The 18507-nt window shown below is 51.3% G+C and overlaps 1 protein-coding gene across 10 annotated transcripts; it reads right to left on the bottom strand.

Annotated features, from left to right (window-relative positions):
* Positions 1–3359: 3359 nt before the first annotated feature.
* Positions 3360–14082, bottom strand: Tsku (tsukushi, small leucine rich proteoglycan). Of its 10 annotated transcripts, XM_006507832.3 has the most exons (5): positions 13934–14081; positions 12713–12850; positions 12050–12159; positions 6169–6308; positions 3360–5822 (listed from the first exon to the last, which is right to left on the bottom strand). In XM_006507832.3, exon 5 carries the CDS (start codon positions 5812–5814, stop codon positions 4750–4752), a length of 1065 nt encoding a protein of 354 aa, XP_006507895.1. In that variant the 5' UTR covers positions 5815–5822; positions 6169–6308; positions 12050–12159; positions 12713–12850; positions 13934–14081; the 3' UTR covers positions 3360–4749. The 10 variants fall into 10 exon arrangements, with proteins under 10 accessions (XP_006507895.1, XP_006507897.1, NP_001162013.1 ...); XM_006507834.3 differs by lacking the exon at positions 6169–6308; NM_001168541.1 differs by lacking the exon at positions 12713–12850 and having other exon boundaries at positions 13934–13980.
* Between the last annotated feature and the right edge of the window lie 4425 nt (positions 14083–18507).

The following is an 18507-nucleotide window of genomic DNA, read 5'->3' on the forward strand; positions in this document are numbered from 1 at the left end:
GTGTGTGACTTAAAATGGCAAATGGTGTCAGTAATTAAAGAATAAACACAGGAGGAAATCCCCTCCACGCTCGGTAAACACAATAATCCCCCAAATACAGTCTGTGGTACTTAAATAAACAAAAGGTAAGATAAGAAAAAGAGAAAAACCAACAGGGGCGTGTGGCTTAGCTGAATGGCCATGCTCCTGTAGCTGGAAGGTACGTTGAGGATGGATATTAAATGCTGAGCTCAGAGCACAGTATTGATTGTTACCTGGGACACTGACTGGGCAGCAGTGTACGGTAGACATGGCCGGCACTGGGCACCTTCCCTTTGTGGATACTGGCCATGATTCATTACTGATAGGATAAACATTTGCTCTCTAGTGAATGTTAGCTAAGAAGGAATGTTGACCTTCCAGGGCCGGGGCCACGTTAGCCTCTGGTGACCTCTACTGTCATAGACATCACCTTTGGAAGGAGCTAGGTATGTGTGGACTTCACATGTAGTGACAAAGCTGCCTTTCACATTCCTGGTGGGCTTGTTCAAAAAAATAAATGAATAAGTGGCTTGTGAGTTGGCCTGATGGCACTTGGATGGGAGTTTCTGCCTCTCTGCTACTCTTTCTGAGTGCCCTTGGTCCTGTTGGTATGGAAGATACAGGGACTGGAATGTGGCTACACAGAGAATGGAATTCCTGTTCCCGAAGATTCCAATGGGCTCTCTGAAGCAGACTGTTCTGTGTCCTCACCACACTAGGCACGCCTTCGCTTTCTCTACTATTGAGATGACCAGAGCCCATAACAGTGGCTTCATGGACAGTGGCACCTTAGAAGGACCCTATGCTTGCTTTCCGGCTCCTCTTGCCATTTTGAAATTTTAAACACTTCTGAACAGCAGACTCGAGTTCTTGTACACCGTGTCCCAAATTGTCTAGCTAGGTCTGAAGCACAGAGTGCTGCCACCTGCTGGGGGACCTGGGTCTGCACCTCAAAGTGTGAGCTTGAGTCTCACACATGTGAAAAGGGGCCAAGAAGAAAAACATCTGCAGCTTTGACCTTGAAGAAAAACATCCGTAGCTTTGACCTCGGCTTTTTCTGCTAGAGGGTCTACACAACATAGTCTGATAGGATCTACTCAGAGTTGTACAATCTCCCCGATTTGCAACAGAAAAACAACTTCAATCTGATGGCTTTTTGGTGTCTCTGAGCACTCTTCTAGCAGTAACAGCCAAGGAGAGGATGATGGTATCGGTAGATAAAGTGAGGCTGTTTTCCTCATTTATAAGGTGTGGTGGTTTGAATATGCTTGGTCCAGGGCGTGACACTATTAGGAGGCGTTGCCTTGTTGGAGGTGTCACTGTTGGGGTGGGCAATGAGTCCTTCCTCCTAACCAACCATGCAAGAGCCAGTCATCTCCTAGAAGCCTTCAGACATAGAACTCTCGGCTCCTCCTGTGCCATTCTTGCCTGGATGCTGCCATGCTCCCACTTGATGGTAATGGACTGAGCCTCTGAACCTGTAAGCCAGCACCAGTTAAATGTTGTTTTTATGAGAGTTGCCTTGTGTCTGTTCACAGCAGTAAATCCCTAAGACATATGGTGAAAAACTTCTGGACGCAACTGCAAGGAAGAGAGGAAGGGTACTTCTGGGGCACCTTATTTTGTGACTGCCAAAGTTCTGGTTCTGCACAAATGTGACTTCATGCCCTCCTCTTGTGGACAGAGGTATCTTCACCCTCACTTTTCAGGGTCAGGGAAGTCACACAATCGGTTTGTGGTTTGTTTGTTTGTTTGTTTTGTTTTTTTATGTGTGTGTATGTGAATCCAAAACGGAATCTTTGCACGAAGTTGGAGACTGTTTATTCTAAGGCATTCTGGAAGTGACAGGACCTCTGGGGGGCTGGGGGGAGACCCTCTTGAGTGTATCTGGGTGGCTAGAAGCTGAGAATGGTACTTAAAGCCTTCCTCCACCAGTCCATCCAATCTGGGGTGTGGCCACCAGGTGGTGCTGTGGGCCAGATGCCTCTCGAGAGCACTACCAGTGAGGGAGGTCTAAGGTGGCAAGAGGCTAGGATGGCAGTGTTTGGACATCTCATGTCACAGGATGAGGCTGCAATCTGATGTCTGTGCCCTCGCCTTCACTCCAGGAGCTCAAGCCTTGCCTCCCCTTTTGTTTTTACCTTTGTTACCGTTTTTGAGATAGGGTCTAATTTAGCAGCACAAGTTCACCTCCAACCTTGCAGCCCCAGAGCCTGAATGTAAACCATCGTCCTCCTGGCTCTGCCTCGGGAATCCTGCATCGCTGGTGACCACCACCAACCCCTGCCCCTGTGGCAGCCGGAATGCTGAGATCTCTCTTTCTCTCCTCCCCCTTTTGGCTTTGTACCTGTTTTTAAGATTCCTATGTGTGCACAGAACTTCGTAGAGAGATCTTGTCTCAAAACAAAACAGAATTTCTTCCACCAGCAGGGCTTCGGGAGGGCCCAGGCCTATTGTGTAATAGTACATTATTTCCCCGCTCCTACATCTGAAGCCTATCCTGCCTGGTATCCAGGGCTGCCTATCCCCCCATGAGTGACTGGGACCCTCCCACCTCAGCTCTTTCTGCACTGATCAGGTACCCTGGACTCAAGAGTTTCTAGTAGATACATTTCCCATGGTGACCTTACTGGCAAGGAAACACAGATCCCTGGATGGATGCCCATTGTTGGAATGTTCTGGACTCCATGCCATCCACCTTTCACCCATGACCTTTCCTGAGTGCCACCTCCTTGTTCTGGTCTGCCTCTCATGAGCGATGCGAGGCTCCCGCTAGGCTATCACTGGCTCCAAGCTAGGGATCCTGTTGTGTCCCCCATGGCAGCGAACCCAGCTCAGCACAGAGCCTGGCTCGAGTATAGCAACAGATTGTTGTTGGTGTTGATGACGGTGTTGGATACCTCCTTAGACTGGTCAGTCAGAACCAAACTGTTGACAAGCCAACTTGGTCCCCAAAAAACTGGAAGTAAGCTGTCACCGAAGTGTTCAAACAGAAGTGACCGTTAGAGCAAGGCACACTAGGAACTGGTTGTCCTAGGTGAGAAAGAGCTGAGGGGCTCAAGTAGGACAAGGACAGAGCCCCACAGCTACAGCCTGAGCTGAGGCAGGGGCATGCAAGGCCCCAGCAAGCTCACTGCTAAAGCTGGACAGATGGTGGGTGGAGGTGGGGTGGCATGGATGTGGGTGAGGGAACTGGATGGAGTATAGAAAGAGGGTTGGTCCACCCAAGTGGCTGCCTCTCATACATTGTCATACACCCCCAATAAGCTGCCCAAGGTAGGGTCTAATGTATCTTTGTGGTCCCAACCCCAGTCCAGTGATTTGTCAGCAAATGCTAGTTCAGTGGTGGAAAGAACTCTTACATGTGTTTATTAAACCAAGAACCAGTCGCAGGGTGGGCTGGGCTGGGCTAGCATGAGAAGGCATAGCTTTCACTGACTTTCGAGCATCTCTGGGACCAGCCTCAATGCCCACATGGTCACTGACAGCCAGCTTCTTTCTAAGACCTCCTGGCCCACACCCAGAACAGAGTCTTACAAAAGTGAACAAATAACATTTATCTTCCTTTCCATCCCCCGGCCAGCAGAGGAGGGGGTTAAAAGTGACAGTTCATTAAAAAAAAAAAAAAAAAAAAAAAAAGGGCAACAACTCATAAAATGAAGACAGGAAAGAATCCAGGGCTGGAGAGCTGAGATGTGGCCCTGGGGGTGAGCACAGCGTGCCTGGGAGACCCTTCCTGCCCCACTCCTTGGAGGGGAAAATGGGTCTCTGGGCTCTGGCCCTTGAGCTTGTAAGTCCCTTGGAGCTTGTGGCCAGATGGCCACAATTGCATTGACGTAGAAAAGCATCGTAAGACAGGGTCCCTGGGGGAAATGTGTACGTTTCCAGTCTCGATGCTGCGGGACTCCCATCCCAGAGGAAGAAACTGACAGGCTTGTGACTGAGGTGTTCCAAGCTTCCTGAGGCTCTGAAAGGGGGACTGACTTTGCTCCTGCCATAAGCTGGCCACCGGACCTAGGGTCCCCACCCATGTGATCTTGTTGTTGCTACTGCTGGGCACAATGGGAAACAGCACAGACAATGAATGGTAACAGGGTACCCAGCAGGGGAGGGATGGCAGAGCCCCCAACCTCAGCAGGAGGCTGGGCTCCAAGACACCAGGTGAGCACGTTTGCTGCTCTTGGTCCCATATTACCATCTTCCCCACAAGGAGGGTGGATTTGATTTTCTCTCTAAGTCCTTCTATTATTAAGATTCTACCCAGGATTCCATGAGAAAAGGAAGAAGTAGGCCTCATGGGCCCAGAGCAAAAAGGTGTGACTAGACACTGGGCTCCAAGGGACCTTCAGCCCAGTGGACCTGAGTCAGCTTTGCAATGCGGGCGCTCACCTACATGTAGTCCAAACATCATGGGTCAGGTCAGTCCAGACAAAAGGGAAGGCACTTAGGGACAACTGGAGCAGGGCTCAGGAAGGGACCAAAGTCTGGTTTGGCATCACAGTCCCTTTGCTCAGAGTTCTGGGAGGTGAGCCACTGTGACAAACCGGCAGATTTTGTTATTGGGTATAGGCCCCAGGTACAAAAACTATCCTTGGCCCATATCTTTACTGAGATGGCCGCCACTTAGGCCTGTAGACTCTCCACAGGCATTGGCACATTAAAATATTAGTGGGGACCTGAGCAAGCCCAGGCAGCAGTCTGTCAAGTGGCCTCAGGCCACACCATTCGTCACAAAATGTCTGGGCCCCTGGCAGCAGATTCCTGGGTGTCTCCACAGTGTAGGACTACCTTAGGGCTGGAGCCAGGCTGCCGGTGGTAGGCGCCCTCCCGCACCAGGCGCCGGCACTGCACATCCTGGCCTACGCTGACACTTTGTAAAGCAGGGAGGTGATGCAGCAGCATCTCAGGCAGGGGCACCAAGCTGGAGCCTGACAGGTCTAGTTCCTGCAGCAAACCCAGGCCTGAAAACACCTCAGCTCCTGCCCACTTGAGCTTGGGGTTGCCTGACAAGTCCAGGACCTGAAGGCCTGGGAGCTCCCGGAAGCCGTGGGGTGGTAGATGGAGGATGCCCTGCAGGCTGGCCAGTGACAGGTGGGTGAGGCCTGCCAGCCCCATGAAGGCATCTGGGTTGATGGTAGCCAGAGGGTTCCCATCCAGGCTCAGGTAACGCAGGGGTAGGTCTCGGAGATCGGGCACAGCTCGGAATCGGTTCCAGGACAGGTTCAGGCTCTGAATGGTAGGTGCAGGCAGGCTGGCCCGGGCTGGATGGGGAAGCAGGCGATGGATAAGATTGTGGGATAGGTCCACGTGCAGTGCCCGGCCCTGGCTGTGGGTGGTGAAGGCAGATATCGAGACCTCTCGTAGTCGGTTATGGCTCAGATTGATGTCACTCAAGGGGGAGCTGGTGAAAATCTCTGCCGGCAGGGCTGCCAGGCCATTGTGGCTGAGGTCAAGTGACTCCAGGTAGCGCAGTCGGGAGAAGGCAGAGGGCATGATGCTGGTGAGCAGGTTGTAACTGAGATCCAGGCCAGCCAGTGTGGTATAGCCTGGCCCTGCCAAGACTGACTCATTCACGGTTTCTAGCCGGTTGGAAGACAGGTCCAGGTGGGCTGTATCCAAAGGGATGGGCACAGGCACAATGTGGGGGCCCAGGCTGCTGCAGTCCACACGGATCAGGCTGAAACTGTCAAAGAGGCCGAATGTCTCTTCTTCACACTGGCAGCCAGGGAAACACGGCCGAGTCGTCTGCACTCTGCCCACGGCCAGCAGCAGCAGGAACAGAGAGCACAGCATGGTGACACCTGGAAAGAGAGCTGCAGGTGAGGGGTGGGTGTACCAGACACTGGCATCCTGGCCTATAAGAGACAGCCCAGTGTAGGGACACAGCTGGAACTTGTCACCGCTCCTGGAACACTCTTAACCCCTAGTCCCTATTTTTCTTTGCCCTCAGTCCCCACATCTGTACGGTTAAGCCCTCAGTCCCCACATCTGTACGGTTAAGCCCTCAGTCCCCACATCTGTACGGTTAAGCCCTCAGTCCCCACATCTGTACGGTTAAGGGTTGGACCAGGTGGGTGGACCTCCAACCAGGAGCATGAGATCCAAGTGGCCTGCTCTGACCAAAGTAAGGGTACCCGGACATCTTACGTGAAATCTGTTAGACCGGACGGTCTCTTGGCTGCTTTTACTATAACTACTGATCTGAAGTTCAGAGGCTGCTGGAGACCCGTGTGGCCAGAGAGGACTTCACAGCACAAGTGTGGAGTTGGGGGCTTCATTCACCTTTGCTGAAATGAAACCACAGGTCGGCTGCTGAGTTGGCTGCCTCCGAACACTGTCTCCTCTAACCCTTACCATCCATCACCTACAAGACAGAGTCGTGTCTCCATCCCACTAAGGGAGAACTGAGCTTTGAAGGGTTAGAGACAGGCATGAATACAGCTAAGCATGGTGGTACCATGTGGCGTAGACACCAGAGCCAGGATCCTTGGCTGACTGCCCTCTACCTTAGCTGGTTCTCAATGCAGTAAGTAACATCTTCCTTTCTACTTGAGATCCAGTGTCCAGACTCCCAAAGATGCTTGTGAGACATCCACCATCCTAACTAAGCCTCTGTTTTCTTACCCATGCCTTACTTCCCACTAACATAGCCAGATCGCCTCTCTGCTCTCCCTCTTTTAACTGTGAAAGGTGGCTGGCTTGTTACCCCATTGTACAGGAAAAGAAACGGAGGCCCAGAGAGAACAAGTGCCTCGCCACCAAAACTAGCACAAAACAGGGCAGAATTAGACGGAGGCCTGCTCAGTGCTTCTATCTCTGTCGCCTGCCCCCAGAGGGCTGCTGGGAAGTAGGCAGAATCCAGAAGGGGCTTTGCTGCGACCCAAGCCACTCACCCCTTCCCCTCAGTTCCTTCTGTGAAATTACAACATAAGCCGCTACTTATGTCTGACGCTATGCATGCTGTCATATCTAAGGGTCACATGGGTCCGTATAGGCACACTCAAGGTTTGCAATCACGTGCTGGGTGGTATTAGCATGAGAACCAGAGGGTTATAAACTGAGAACCTCTAAGTGGCCCCCTCCCCTGCTAGGTAGCCACTCAGGAGACAGAAGGCTCTTCATCTGGGTGGCCTGTCCTCCTGCCTGTCTCCCTTCCACGGGCCTCCAGAGAAAGAAATAGGGGTGAAGTGAGAGGGGTGAGGACCTGCCCACCTTCTAGGCTGGGGGTTGGGGAGCAGCTGGGTAGCATTACCGGCCCTGCATGAAACTTTAAAGGGGCAGCCACTTGATCTGCACTCTGGCTCCGTCCTGGTCTCGCCTCCCCTACCCAACCCTGGGGCCCTTCTTGCCCACCCCTTTCTTTTGTAGAGACCAATTCGAGGATTAAACCCGGCCCAGGTGCATCCTGGGCTTAGTCCCAGCCAAGGCAGGACAGAGTGTTCCAATGTTTGCACCAAGAGGAAAATATTAAGTTGCTCCAGGCCCCCTTTGTTCCCCAGGGAACTCTCCCAGAGATCATTACTCCCACCCCTACCCCGCCCTCTAGCTAGGCTGATCTGCTCCAACCCACCCTGCCTGGGGTTTAAATAAACACCGCAAGGGGCCCCCAAATCACCCTTTGGCTCTCAGAGGTGATTATACAATGGCTCACAAAATGCCAAGAGGCTTCTCCTGAGCTCTAGTTTATGTAACCAGCGGGGCAAATACAGCCCAGATGTTGCTCTCCTCTGGGCCCTGGCCCTGGACTCTGCACAGGGAGGCAAAGTCTATCCTGCCATCCTCACACAAGCCAACAAACCCCTGCACCCTCATCTGTGAAGAGCTGTGCACAGCCTTCCCTGGAGAATCTGGAACATAGCAGCGGTCCTTGCCACGAGATAAAGGAGACAGGACTGCAGGTGGAGACCCACCTAGGCAGCCTGGGTGATACATGCTCTAGGCCAGAACCTTGCTCTGCTGTGCCATGAACATCTCCCAGGGCCCTTGCTTAGGCCCTGGGGAACTCTAGTGGGAAACAGGAAGAGACAAGCCCCTGTCCTGTAGACCTCAAGTTTGCCCAATGAGACCAACCCTCCCATCTCCCATTAAAGGATCTGAAGAGCCACTTGCTAATATTTTGGAGATACTAGAGAGGAAATGAAAAGGGGAAGACAGTCCTTCAAAGAGCTGCTGTAAGGACTAGACATGTCCCCCTATGGGGGACATGCCCAATGTAGCCAGGACACTGACAGATATACAGCATGGGCTACTCTGTCTCTGTAGGGTAGATGTCAGACAGAGGGACCCCATCGTGCTTCACTACACTCCAGGACGCTGACAAGAAAGCAACAGGGCAACTCTGTGTTGGGACAAGTCCCAGGGGAGAGTCAGAAGCCATTGGTCTCTGTCTCTGTTCTGCCCTGGACTGTTGTGACCACCAGTCAAGTCCCACCCTTCTGCAAGCCTCTGCTTCCCATCTTCACAAATACAGGGTTTAGTGCCAACCCCAGAGTTACAGACTTTTAAAGCTGAACAAAAACGCTAAGCACAAAGCATGTGGCTAAGCCTCGCTGGGTGTGAGTGGGAGAGATTGTTAGGGCCCCCTCTCACCCATAGCAACAACACTAACATCTTGGACGCAGGAGTTCTTGTGACTCTTCACAGTTTTATGTCCAGGAGTTTGAGTTCCTCATCTGTGCAGCAGTATTAATGTTGCTCAGCCTCCATTCAGGGACCCTCTGCCCCAGGGAGAAAGGGCAGAGGCAGGCAGGCAGCGCAGACAGGCATCCATCAAGGATGTCTGGGGAGAAGAGCGATCTCTAGGTCAAGAGATCTTTTCTACAAAGCCTGACCTGCAGATGAAAGACATCCGGAGGACCAACAGAACACAAGGCAAGATACTTCACACAGCTGGTAGACAGCAGGTCCTGTGAGGCCAGACATGAACTATTTAGGGCCCACGATGTCATCTCCACAGTGACCCTAAAGACAGTAGGCTGCTGTCCCGTGAGGTCAAGCATGAACGGTAGGTATAAATGCTACGAGCCTGGCAGCTCCAAGCGGCTCTCTCATCATATCCCGAACCTGCCAGGAGACAGAGTTGGCCACATCACTGCCCTAGGGGATCGTTGTAAAGCCACAGAGATCAACTGCTCCCATACAAGAGGCCTCTGGAAGTTGGAGATGCCCTTCTCCCTTCCTTCTCTGAATCCCCTTAGGGACTGGACCCTCTTTGTCTTCTGGGTAGCAGCTTTCCTACACAGTCAGCTGTTGTTCACACTGTCCACAAACACAGAGAATTCCAGGCTCGTGAGCTGCAGAGCCCTTGGAGATGATGGTTGACTGAGGCCCAGAGGGGCATTAAGGGAAATGCAGACAGCATAGCAAGACCCAGTAGCTGGGGCCCACCGCCTCACACGGTCCTAGCATCACATACATCTACTGGCCTGCCCCTGCCTGGTGGAACAAATCGCTCTCTGTCTCCACAGTCTCCCACTACCCCTCCCTCCTGGCCTCTCACACCTCAGGCTACCAACAGGCCTCCTTCAGAGGGTACTGAGAAAATTCAAATTTCAAACATAAGGTGCCAGCAGCTTGGGACAGAGCACCTCCTTTTTTAACCTAGGTATCTTTCCCTAACTGAAGTCAAAGTCAGACTTGGTGGCAGGGTGGCAGCAACAGAGACCCAGCAAGAAAGCCACAGGGGTGGCTACTAGAACCAGACCCAGACATGATAGCTTCAAACCCACAGTTGGCCTCAACTTGCAAACTTGGCAGTGTGGACAGCTGCTCAGAGCTGGTAATGCTGGGCTGTAATGGCATGCTTACCTAGCCATCCTCTGTGGGCAGAAAAGGGGAGTTAGGGTTTCTTAATTTTTTTAGCCCCTGGATCAGGTAATATATTACTATATACCAGGTATTATTGGCTGGGGGTTGATGGTACATGCCTTTAATCCCAGCACTTGAGAGTGGCGGGAGGATCTCTGAGTTTGGGGCTAGCCTGGCTCAGGGCAGCTGGGGCTATATAGTAAGATTCGGTTTCAAAACAAGGAAGCAAGCAAACAAACAAAAATGCCTAAAAGGCGTTCAAGCACATAGAAGGTGACAGTGTCACCAAAGGACACTTCGGCCTGTCCCATGCATGCTCAGCAATTATGTCTGACCACCCTGCAAAACCAGGAAGGTCAAAGGCACTGCACTGGTCTTAAGACTGTCTAGAGAGTCTAGAGAGGTTCAGCGACTTGTCCAGAGTCACATGGCCACTGACGAGACAAAGGTTGGATCCAGGTATTCTGAACCTAGCACCTGGCCTCCTTCATGGTATGAGTGGGGCCTGGGACTTCAGCACCCTCCCACCAGAAGAATGTCACCCACAGGGTGATAGACAAGGCCCTAAATGCTATTTTCCCCTTCCAGCTAATCTTTGGGGAAATTGTCAAGTTCCCACTGATCTGCAGCAGCATGTGAGAACGCAGGGAGAGGTTGCATGGGGCAGGAGAGAGGGGACCTGAAGGCTGGGTCCTTACAGGACTTCATGTGACACCCCAGTCTCGAAACACGGAGAGCTACTGGTGCTGCTCCCGGCAGGGCCCTGGACGGATTACTTAAGATAAAGGAAGGACTTAGCCTGAGCTGGCCCCAGAGCGTCTCAGTGAGTGTTGTCTTGCCTCTGTGAGTGACTGCAGGGCCAAAAAAGAGATGCTAAGACACATCAGAAGGAGGAGAACCCAGAAGTTATCCCTGGAGGTCTTGGATTCTGTGTCACATCCAGGGCCCTGATCAAGTTTCCCTGGGATCTGGGAAGGTGACTGACAGAAGCCAGAGCAAGCTGAAGTAGGGGGTGCCACCTATGGTCAAATGAGAAGCTGGCACCAAATCAGCAGTCACTCCTGGGCAGGTAGGTCACTGTCTGTCCTCTTCCTCACCCTGCAGAGGTCATACTCGGGAGAACTCTGTAGCCCTCTGGCCTCTGGCCTCCACTTCTAAACACTGCCAAAGCTCTACACAAGTGCCCAGTGGCTGGGCACCAGAGTACAGCCTCCAACTGAAGACCAAGCCCCCACCACAGTGCCTCATCTAAACCCAATTCCACAAAGACAGCCTCTCAGGCTGAATATCCGTCACTCCCCAGGGACTTCTTTCTTTGCACAGGCTACTTCTTTTGACAAAGATGGCAAAGCCCTCCCGCTTTGTCTTCCACAAATTCCCACTTGTTTGATTCAAAAGCTACCTTTTCGTGAGGCCTTCCCAGCCTAACCTGGCTTTCATCCCCTGAAGGGCCACTGGGCTATGGCTGTCTAAGAATGTGCCGAGCTCCTCTCTAGCGTGGATACTAGCATGGTGGGGGCAGAAACCAGAGGAGGAAAATGACAGGGACAGAAAGGCTTCCTTCTGCTTGGGTGCTTCCTGGAACTAAGGGTTTGGCTAAGTGGTTAAACCAGGTTTAAAGTTGAGGGTTCATGTTATTTCTGCCTCCTCTTGTATTCACACAATGTATGTAACCAGACACCCAAAAACCAATCTCCGTTTATTAGCACATGTAGTCATTTGTTATGCTATTTACCAGTCACAACACCATCAGTGAACAGGGATCAAAATTTCCCTTCAAAGGAGCCTGAGAATCAGACAGGTGACAGGACACATGCCAGGTGATAGAGGCTATGGAAGGAGAGCACAACTCCCAGACTTCCTGACTGGAAGACATGCAGCACCCTGCCTTCAGACAGGCCTCCCAGACTCCATCACCGTCCAAAGGCCAGAGGAAAAAATGATCAAACACCCCCCACCCCAGCCCCATGGTTCTGTTTTCTCCAGCAGCTCTCTGCACTCAGGCTCAAATGGGAGATCAGACTGATGCTCAGCGACTGGCCTCTGCCTTCCCTCCCAGCCTTTGGGTAACTCCTATTCCCCAACACCCTGAACCCTGACAGGAAGAGAAGTACCCGTGTGCTGTTTCCAGAACACACAGAACCCTGCATGTACTGTGGGAGGCCTTTCCAGCTTCTGCCACCTCTTGGCAAACTTCAAACCCCTGAGTAGAGAGAGTCACCTGCTCAGCCAGGTCTGCTCCTATGGGACCTGCCTGTCTTAGCACTTGCTTTGGCAGGACACTTCCGAAGTGGGGCCAGATGTCTTCAGGAAACTCCCAGGCTCAGCGTCCTGAGAAAGGATAGGGAACCCAATCAAGTACATTGTCTCTGCGGTGAGCCAGAAGTTACAATTAAAAAGAAAATTGGTCAGGATTCCATCTCTTGCCGAGTCTGTCATGTAAAAGATAAGCGACACCAGCTTTTGTCTTTTCACTGGTCAGTACTCCAGGCTGGTGCATTCCAGCCTCCCTAGGAACAAACTGATGCCTGGGAACACAGTTGTTTCCAGGCTCTGCGATCTCTGGTAATCAGGAGAATCAAGAGAGTACAGAGACCGTCCACACTCCCTTTCTCATAAGGAAGGTCTAGAAACGAAAAGAAAGTGACCATCGTTGCCTTTCCCAAGTTTGTCCCCCACTCCCACTCCGACGGGGTAGTACTGACCAAAGTTCTAAGTTACAAACTGGGGTGGATGGTTGGGGAAAAAAAGTGTTTGACTTATCTTTGCCACCCAGGATCAAAAGCTCGGACAGGATGGAGCCCCTCCCACTCTGAGGGCTTTGCAAGTCTAGACTTATCCGAAAGGCTAGCATGGAGCAAGAAAGGATCAAAGTTTGAGTCACCTCTGAGCCTGGCCAAGTGTGGGCGGGAGCCGCTTTCAGCTAAGCTCGCCACGCTGGTTACCACCACGGTGCGCTCCGCTCCCACGGCATAGAGTTCTTCTCACTTCATCCACATCAGTGACCGAATCTCAACGGGCTCTGCAACACGCCCGTGCCCTACGTGAGCCATTGGCCATCCCTTGGGAAACTAGTGTGTGGAAAGCCCCTTTTCATCACAGCCCAATCAGGGCTAGGGGCCGCGAGCAGGCCGGATGCAGACAAACCGTGGCTTTTCTCACCTACTGGATTGGAAGGTTCGTCCCCTCACTCTGGGGTCGGGTTAAAGCAGAGCCGGAACTCAAAGCCAATCAAGTCTCTCCACCAAACAGACTGATCTCAGTCCGCACTCACTCTGTCCCCGGAGCGCAGAGCAGACTACTGCCAGCAGTACGCTATTCCCGGGTCTCTGGCCTCAGGCCGGAGCCCAGACCAGCGGTGTCCCCTCCCTCCTCCCACTGGGGTCCAGTGAGGGTGTCCCGCACGCTCCGCCCAGTCCTGGCCCGGGCCAGTCGCCAGGCACTGCAGATCACCCCCAACCCACCAAATCCATCTCATCCCCTCCCGGCTCAAAGGACCTCCGGAGGTGAGACAGAGAAGGGCTGCCAACAGGCGTTGCCGGAGGAACCCAGAGAAAAGTTTGAAGCCAAGTAGGGGGAAAACGATGGACAGAAAGGGAGCAGAGAGTCGGGGCAGCTTCAGGGCTCTCAGTGCGCACATACCCCACAGATACTCAACTCAGACACGTCGACAAGCATAGACCACGTATGCGGACACTAGGAGCGCCCACCGGTCCCCACAACCAAACGCAAGGCTGCAAAACGGGGACACTGGAGCGAGATAGCCATGCAAAGCCACGCACACACAAAGGCAAGGCAGATGCTGGCTTCCGAACCCAAATCCACAAAAGACCCAGTACCGTGAGATGCACGTGTTCTTACAAAGACCCTGGAGGCGCCGGCCCACGCCCACGACCCCCAGGCAGAGCCTTTGTCTCCTGAAAGCCCTCACCCTTGCTCCCCCGACTCTATGGCTCGGTGTCCCGGAAAAGTTGAGGGGCCTTGGCAGGACCCGGACCCGCCCCTCGCGCTGGCCTGCTCACGGGATGGGGCGGTGAGGTTGGAGTCCCGGGCTCCAAACCTCCAAATGCGCGCCGATCTCGCTGCGCCTCCCGACAGCACCCACCTGGCAGGTCTGCAGTTGTCGCCTCGGCACGCTCACCTAGGCGACCCGGCGTTGGCCCATGGGCCGGCGCTTTTCTCCGCGCCGCTCGTCCCGCCCCACGTCCCCGCCCGCCGCCGGGCTCCCCTTGCTCGGCACCCAGTGGCTGCACCGGCAACAGGCCAGGAAGCTCAGGGAGCGTCGTTAAAGTGCAAGTCTAGGGGGGCGTTTTAGCAGCCCTGCCCCCGCCGGCCGAGCACGGGTTCCACCCTAGGGAGCGTCTAAAAAGTGCGCGGTTCCCTCCTACTCCACAAGGCCTCTCCCAGCTTCCTGCAACCCGGATCCCTGCCCCCTCTGCCTTCCTTCAGTTGCGCGTCCCAGTAATCTCAGCAGATGGCCGCTGGGTCGGGAACATCTGGAGGTCGCCAGTGTGTGTGTGTGTGTGTGTGTGTGTGTGTGTGTGTGTGTGTAGGAAAGCAGAATTAGTTGGCAAGAATGGGTGGGTGAGGGTTTTTCTCTCAAATTCTCCCCTACCCCACTTAAAAAAAAAGTTTTAAAAAAGGTCCAGAGTCACTAATGGGTGTGTTTGAGAAAAGAGACAAGGCAGAACAGAAGAGAGAGAGAGCAAAAGCAGGAAAGCTGGCAGACACCAAGTGAGGGAGAAAGCAACAGACTTAACAGACATATTTTTTTTCCTGGAGGGAAAGTCAACTTCTGGCTGGATTTCCAAGAAGGGAAACTGCTCTGTAGTAGCGGCTTAAGTCTTCCATCCTCTTCTGCCGAAATTATTTGCATATATATATATATATATATATATATATATGCAAATATATATGATATATGACATGTGTGTGTTTGAAAAAAAATACATGAGTGAAGAGAGAAATTGCCTGCTGCAGGTACTTCTATCCACATACCCAGACAGTGCCTATCTCCAGAGGGAAGTAAAGGGTTAGAGGGAAGTGTGGTATTGTCTCTGGACCTCCCAGGAACTTGCCACCTTGGAAAGGGCCCCTGGGTGGGGAACTCCAGCCATGTTTCCCTGCCGTGGCCCAGGCTTGTTGCACACAGTCTTTTCATTTCTTTCTTCCTTATTATTTAAAAACAGAAATCTTTGCTTGGGCTTGTGCGTGTCTGCCCGAGGAAAAGGAAGTTCCCAGTCAGCAAAGTCAAGTTCACACTCAGAAGAAAGTGGTTGTTCAGACCCTTCCCTTCCCTCCACCATGTGGCCCTGGGGACTCACCTGGGCTGAACCCTGCTATTAATGAGGAGAGGGGACAATGGTCCCTGTCTCCTAGGAGGGGGAGGCAGGATAACTGTCAGTGTGAAAGCCTAGCTCTGGAGAAAGAATGTTTCAAAAAGCCAAAAGAGGGAAAGAAAAAAAAAATCCATCATCCTTGGGAATAGGAGGTCTTTAGGGGAATCTTTTTACTGTGGCCTCGTCTGAAATCGTATCCAAGTGGGCAGGGTCACCCTTACAATTTAGTGCTATACTACCAATTTTCTTGGAGCCTCCTGGGCAGAGTCTGAACTCCTCTTCCTATGGAGTAGGAATACAAGAGGAATGATGTAGAGTTGGTGAAAGAATTAATAGTTAGACCAAAGTAGGGGAAGGGGAATAGGTTTATTGAACACACTGGGAGAATTCAGGGAGATGGGGAGTCAAAAAGAAATACCTGTCTGCAGCTACCATCTTTCTATTTTTTAAAAATAAAATTACATTTATTTCATTGTTCCAGGTTTGGAGGATGTCCCTATATTTGTAGAGGTCAGAGGACAGCTTGTGAGGTGTTAGTCTCACCTCCAGCCCTTCCACTGTGTGGGTTCCAGGGATGGAACTCAGGTCACGAGGACTGAAGGGAAATTCTTTTACTCACCGTGTCATCTCACCAGCCACTATCCTCTTGGATTAGGATGAGCCATCATGGAATTCCCATCATGAGTTCCCATCATGTAGTTCCCACCATGCAAATGATAATGATTCTTTCTGATTGGTCAGTGTTCAATTCCCAGAGGAGGCTGACTTTAGAGAGAGCAGCTCTGTGGTCTTCCATCGAGGTTAATTTTGACTGGCCATATTCAATTGGTGGGGAAAGAGTCTGGTTTAATGTTCTTGATGATGATTAGTGGTCTTGATGGCTGGTTTCTGAGATGTAACATACTGGGCAAGATAATGAGTTTCAGGGCCTAATGAAAGATCTATCTGAAGAAACGGCCTCTACATGGAACCAGAAATGGGCTTGAGGCGTCTCTGTTCAAGAGTGATAGGAGACCTTAGGGATGCTACTGAGAGAAGAGTTAGCCAGGACTGTCAAGGTTCTTGTATTAAATTACTAAGGAGCTTCTTTGCCCTCTCTGCCTTTCTTGCTGGTTGTGCGTATATAGCATACAAGAGACACTTTATTTGAAGGGCCTCACTGATCCCTTGGTTGTTCTTTTTCCGCTTGTTCACTTTGTTGTTTGTTTGAGTGAAAGTGAAAGAGTAATAAACTCAGTGCTCCAAGGTATGCTAATCATAAGACAGATAGCGACATTCCTTCCTCCACCCACCTGCTTCCTGGGTTCAAAGAGTGTTCATTCAAAGAAAGTCACCCTGACCCACCCTGACCATTGCTGGAACCCACTATGCAAAGGTGCTATTGCTAGGGGCTCTTAGATTGTTAGGGGCTCTTAGAAACTGTCTTGAGAGATAACCTGGCACTTGTGACTTTGTACTTTCTTGTGACTCTTAACTGGTATTTTCGGTATTTTCCAACAACGCCCTTCCCACCTCCTTGAGTTGTGGTTCCTTCCTTTAAATACCCCCTTACTCAGCTACTGGGGCGCCACAGTCCTCTACCCCTGCGTGGTGTATGACCGTGGGCCCAAGAGCGCTCTTGAATAAAAATCCTCTTGCAATTTGCAGCAAGACCGTTTCTCGTTGGTGATTTTGGGGTGTCGCCTCTCCTGAGTCAGAACGTGGGGGAGTCCTCACGTTGTGGGTCTTTCAAAAGCTGAGCTGTTATCTGTCCATTTAGAGAAAGGGAGAACAACGTGAAAAATTACATGTTCAAGCACTGTTGGGCCCTCCGTAGTCTTTAGTCTCAATGGGAAAGGCTTTGGTTTTGTTTTGTTTTTGTTTTTGTTTTGTTTTTGTTTTTTTGAGACAGGGTTTCTCTGTGTAGCCCTGGCTGTCCTGAAACTCACTCTGTAAACCAGGCTGGCCTCAGACTCAGAAATTCACCTGCCTCTGCCTCCCAAGTGCTGGGATTAAAGGCGTGCGCCACCACGCCCGGCTTGGGAAAGGCTTTTTTATACGGCCAGTGGAGGTAACTAATCATGTTCCCATAAATAACCTCTCATTCTTGCCCCTCCCCCATAAGTAACCTTTATTAAACTCACTGGCTCATTGTGGTGGTTTGAACAGGAATGGCCCCATACACTCACATGTTTGGGTACTTGGCCTGTAGGGAGTGTGGCTTTGTTGGAGTAGGTGTGGCCTTGTTGGAGGAACTGTGTCACCATGGAGGTGGGCTTTAAGGTCTCCTATGCTCAAGTTATGCCCAGTGTGGTACAATCTCCTTTCACTGCCATTCAATCAAAGTGTAGAACTCCTTCTCCATGTTTGCCTACACACTGCCATGTTTCCTGCCATGATAATAATGGACTAAATCTTTGAAACTGTAAGCCAGCCCCAATTAAATGTTTTCCTTTATAAGAGTTGCCATGGTCATGGTGCCTCTTCACAGCAATAAAACCGTAAGCAAGACACTTATTTTAAAAAATAGTAATAAGAAGGAAGCTAGCTGAGAAGAAGGAGATAAGCAGGAACTCCCTGTGGAAATTTGTCCCAAGAGAATGTAAAGGCTTGGTACAACAGCATATAGAGACCAGAGTCTTGTTGATGACTCTAAGGTCTTGCACTAACCAGTGCATGTACCAGGCCTTCCATCTACCAGTAAGGGCATATCACAAGGGAAGATACAGGGACAGAATACACTGGTGACCAAATGCTTATAAATACGAGGTAGGGGCATCCTTGAACTTCAGGTCCCTAGGAAAGGAGTTGGAAACGGACCACAGAGGGATTTGGGGGAAATAGAAGGGTCTAATGGTGTGCCTGGGTAAGAGGGGCGGGAAGAGCTAATGGGAATGTCGAGCCTCTCCCTTAGAGTGTAGTAGGCATTTCAGGCATACTGAGTGTATAAAAGATAAAATTTTTTAAGGAACATTCTAGAGGGGAAGTGGGGCAGCTTAACTCTGCAAGAATCACCCACCAATTCAATAAGGAGGATCAAAAACCAAAAGGAAATTACTCAGAAGTGGCTTCCATATTGGTTAAGAAATTAATTCAAGGTCCTGCCACATCCAGGGTCACCCAAGGCTCTTCCATAGGGAGAGAAAAAAAAATAAGAGTCTGTATACAGACAATCTGTTAGTCATGCCAGTCCTTCTCCCTCGGAGTCCAAGAATAGACCCTGGCCATAGTATCTCCAGGACTTTAGGTATTGAGGTAACTCTCCCTTTTCAGAGAGAGACAGTCTTGAATCCAATATCGCTTCTTTATGCCAAGTAGACCCTCTGGGTCCCAGGATAGGACTTAGACATAGCCTCAGGAC

Source organism: Mus musculus, chromosome 7 (genome assembly GCF_000001635.26).
Source record: "Mus musculus strain C57BL/6J chromosome 7, GRCm38.p6 C57BL/6J".
NCBI classification, from domain to species: Eukaryota; Metazoa; Chordata; class Mammalia; order Rodentia; family Muridae; genus Mus; species Mus musculus.

Bases quoted from the DNA above. Each gene is read 5' to 3' on its own strand.
- Tsku (XM_006507836.4), bottom strand. From the start codon at position 5,814: ATGCTGTGCTCTCTGTTCCTGCTGCTGCTGGCCGTGGGCAGAGTGCAG.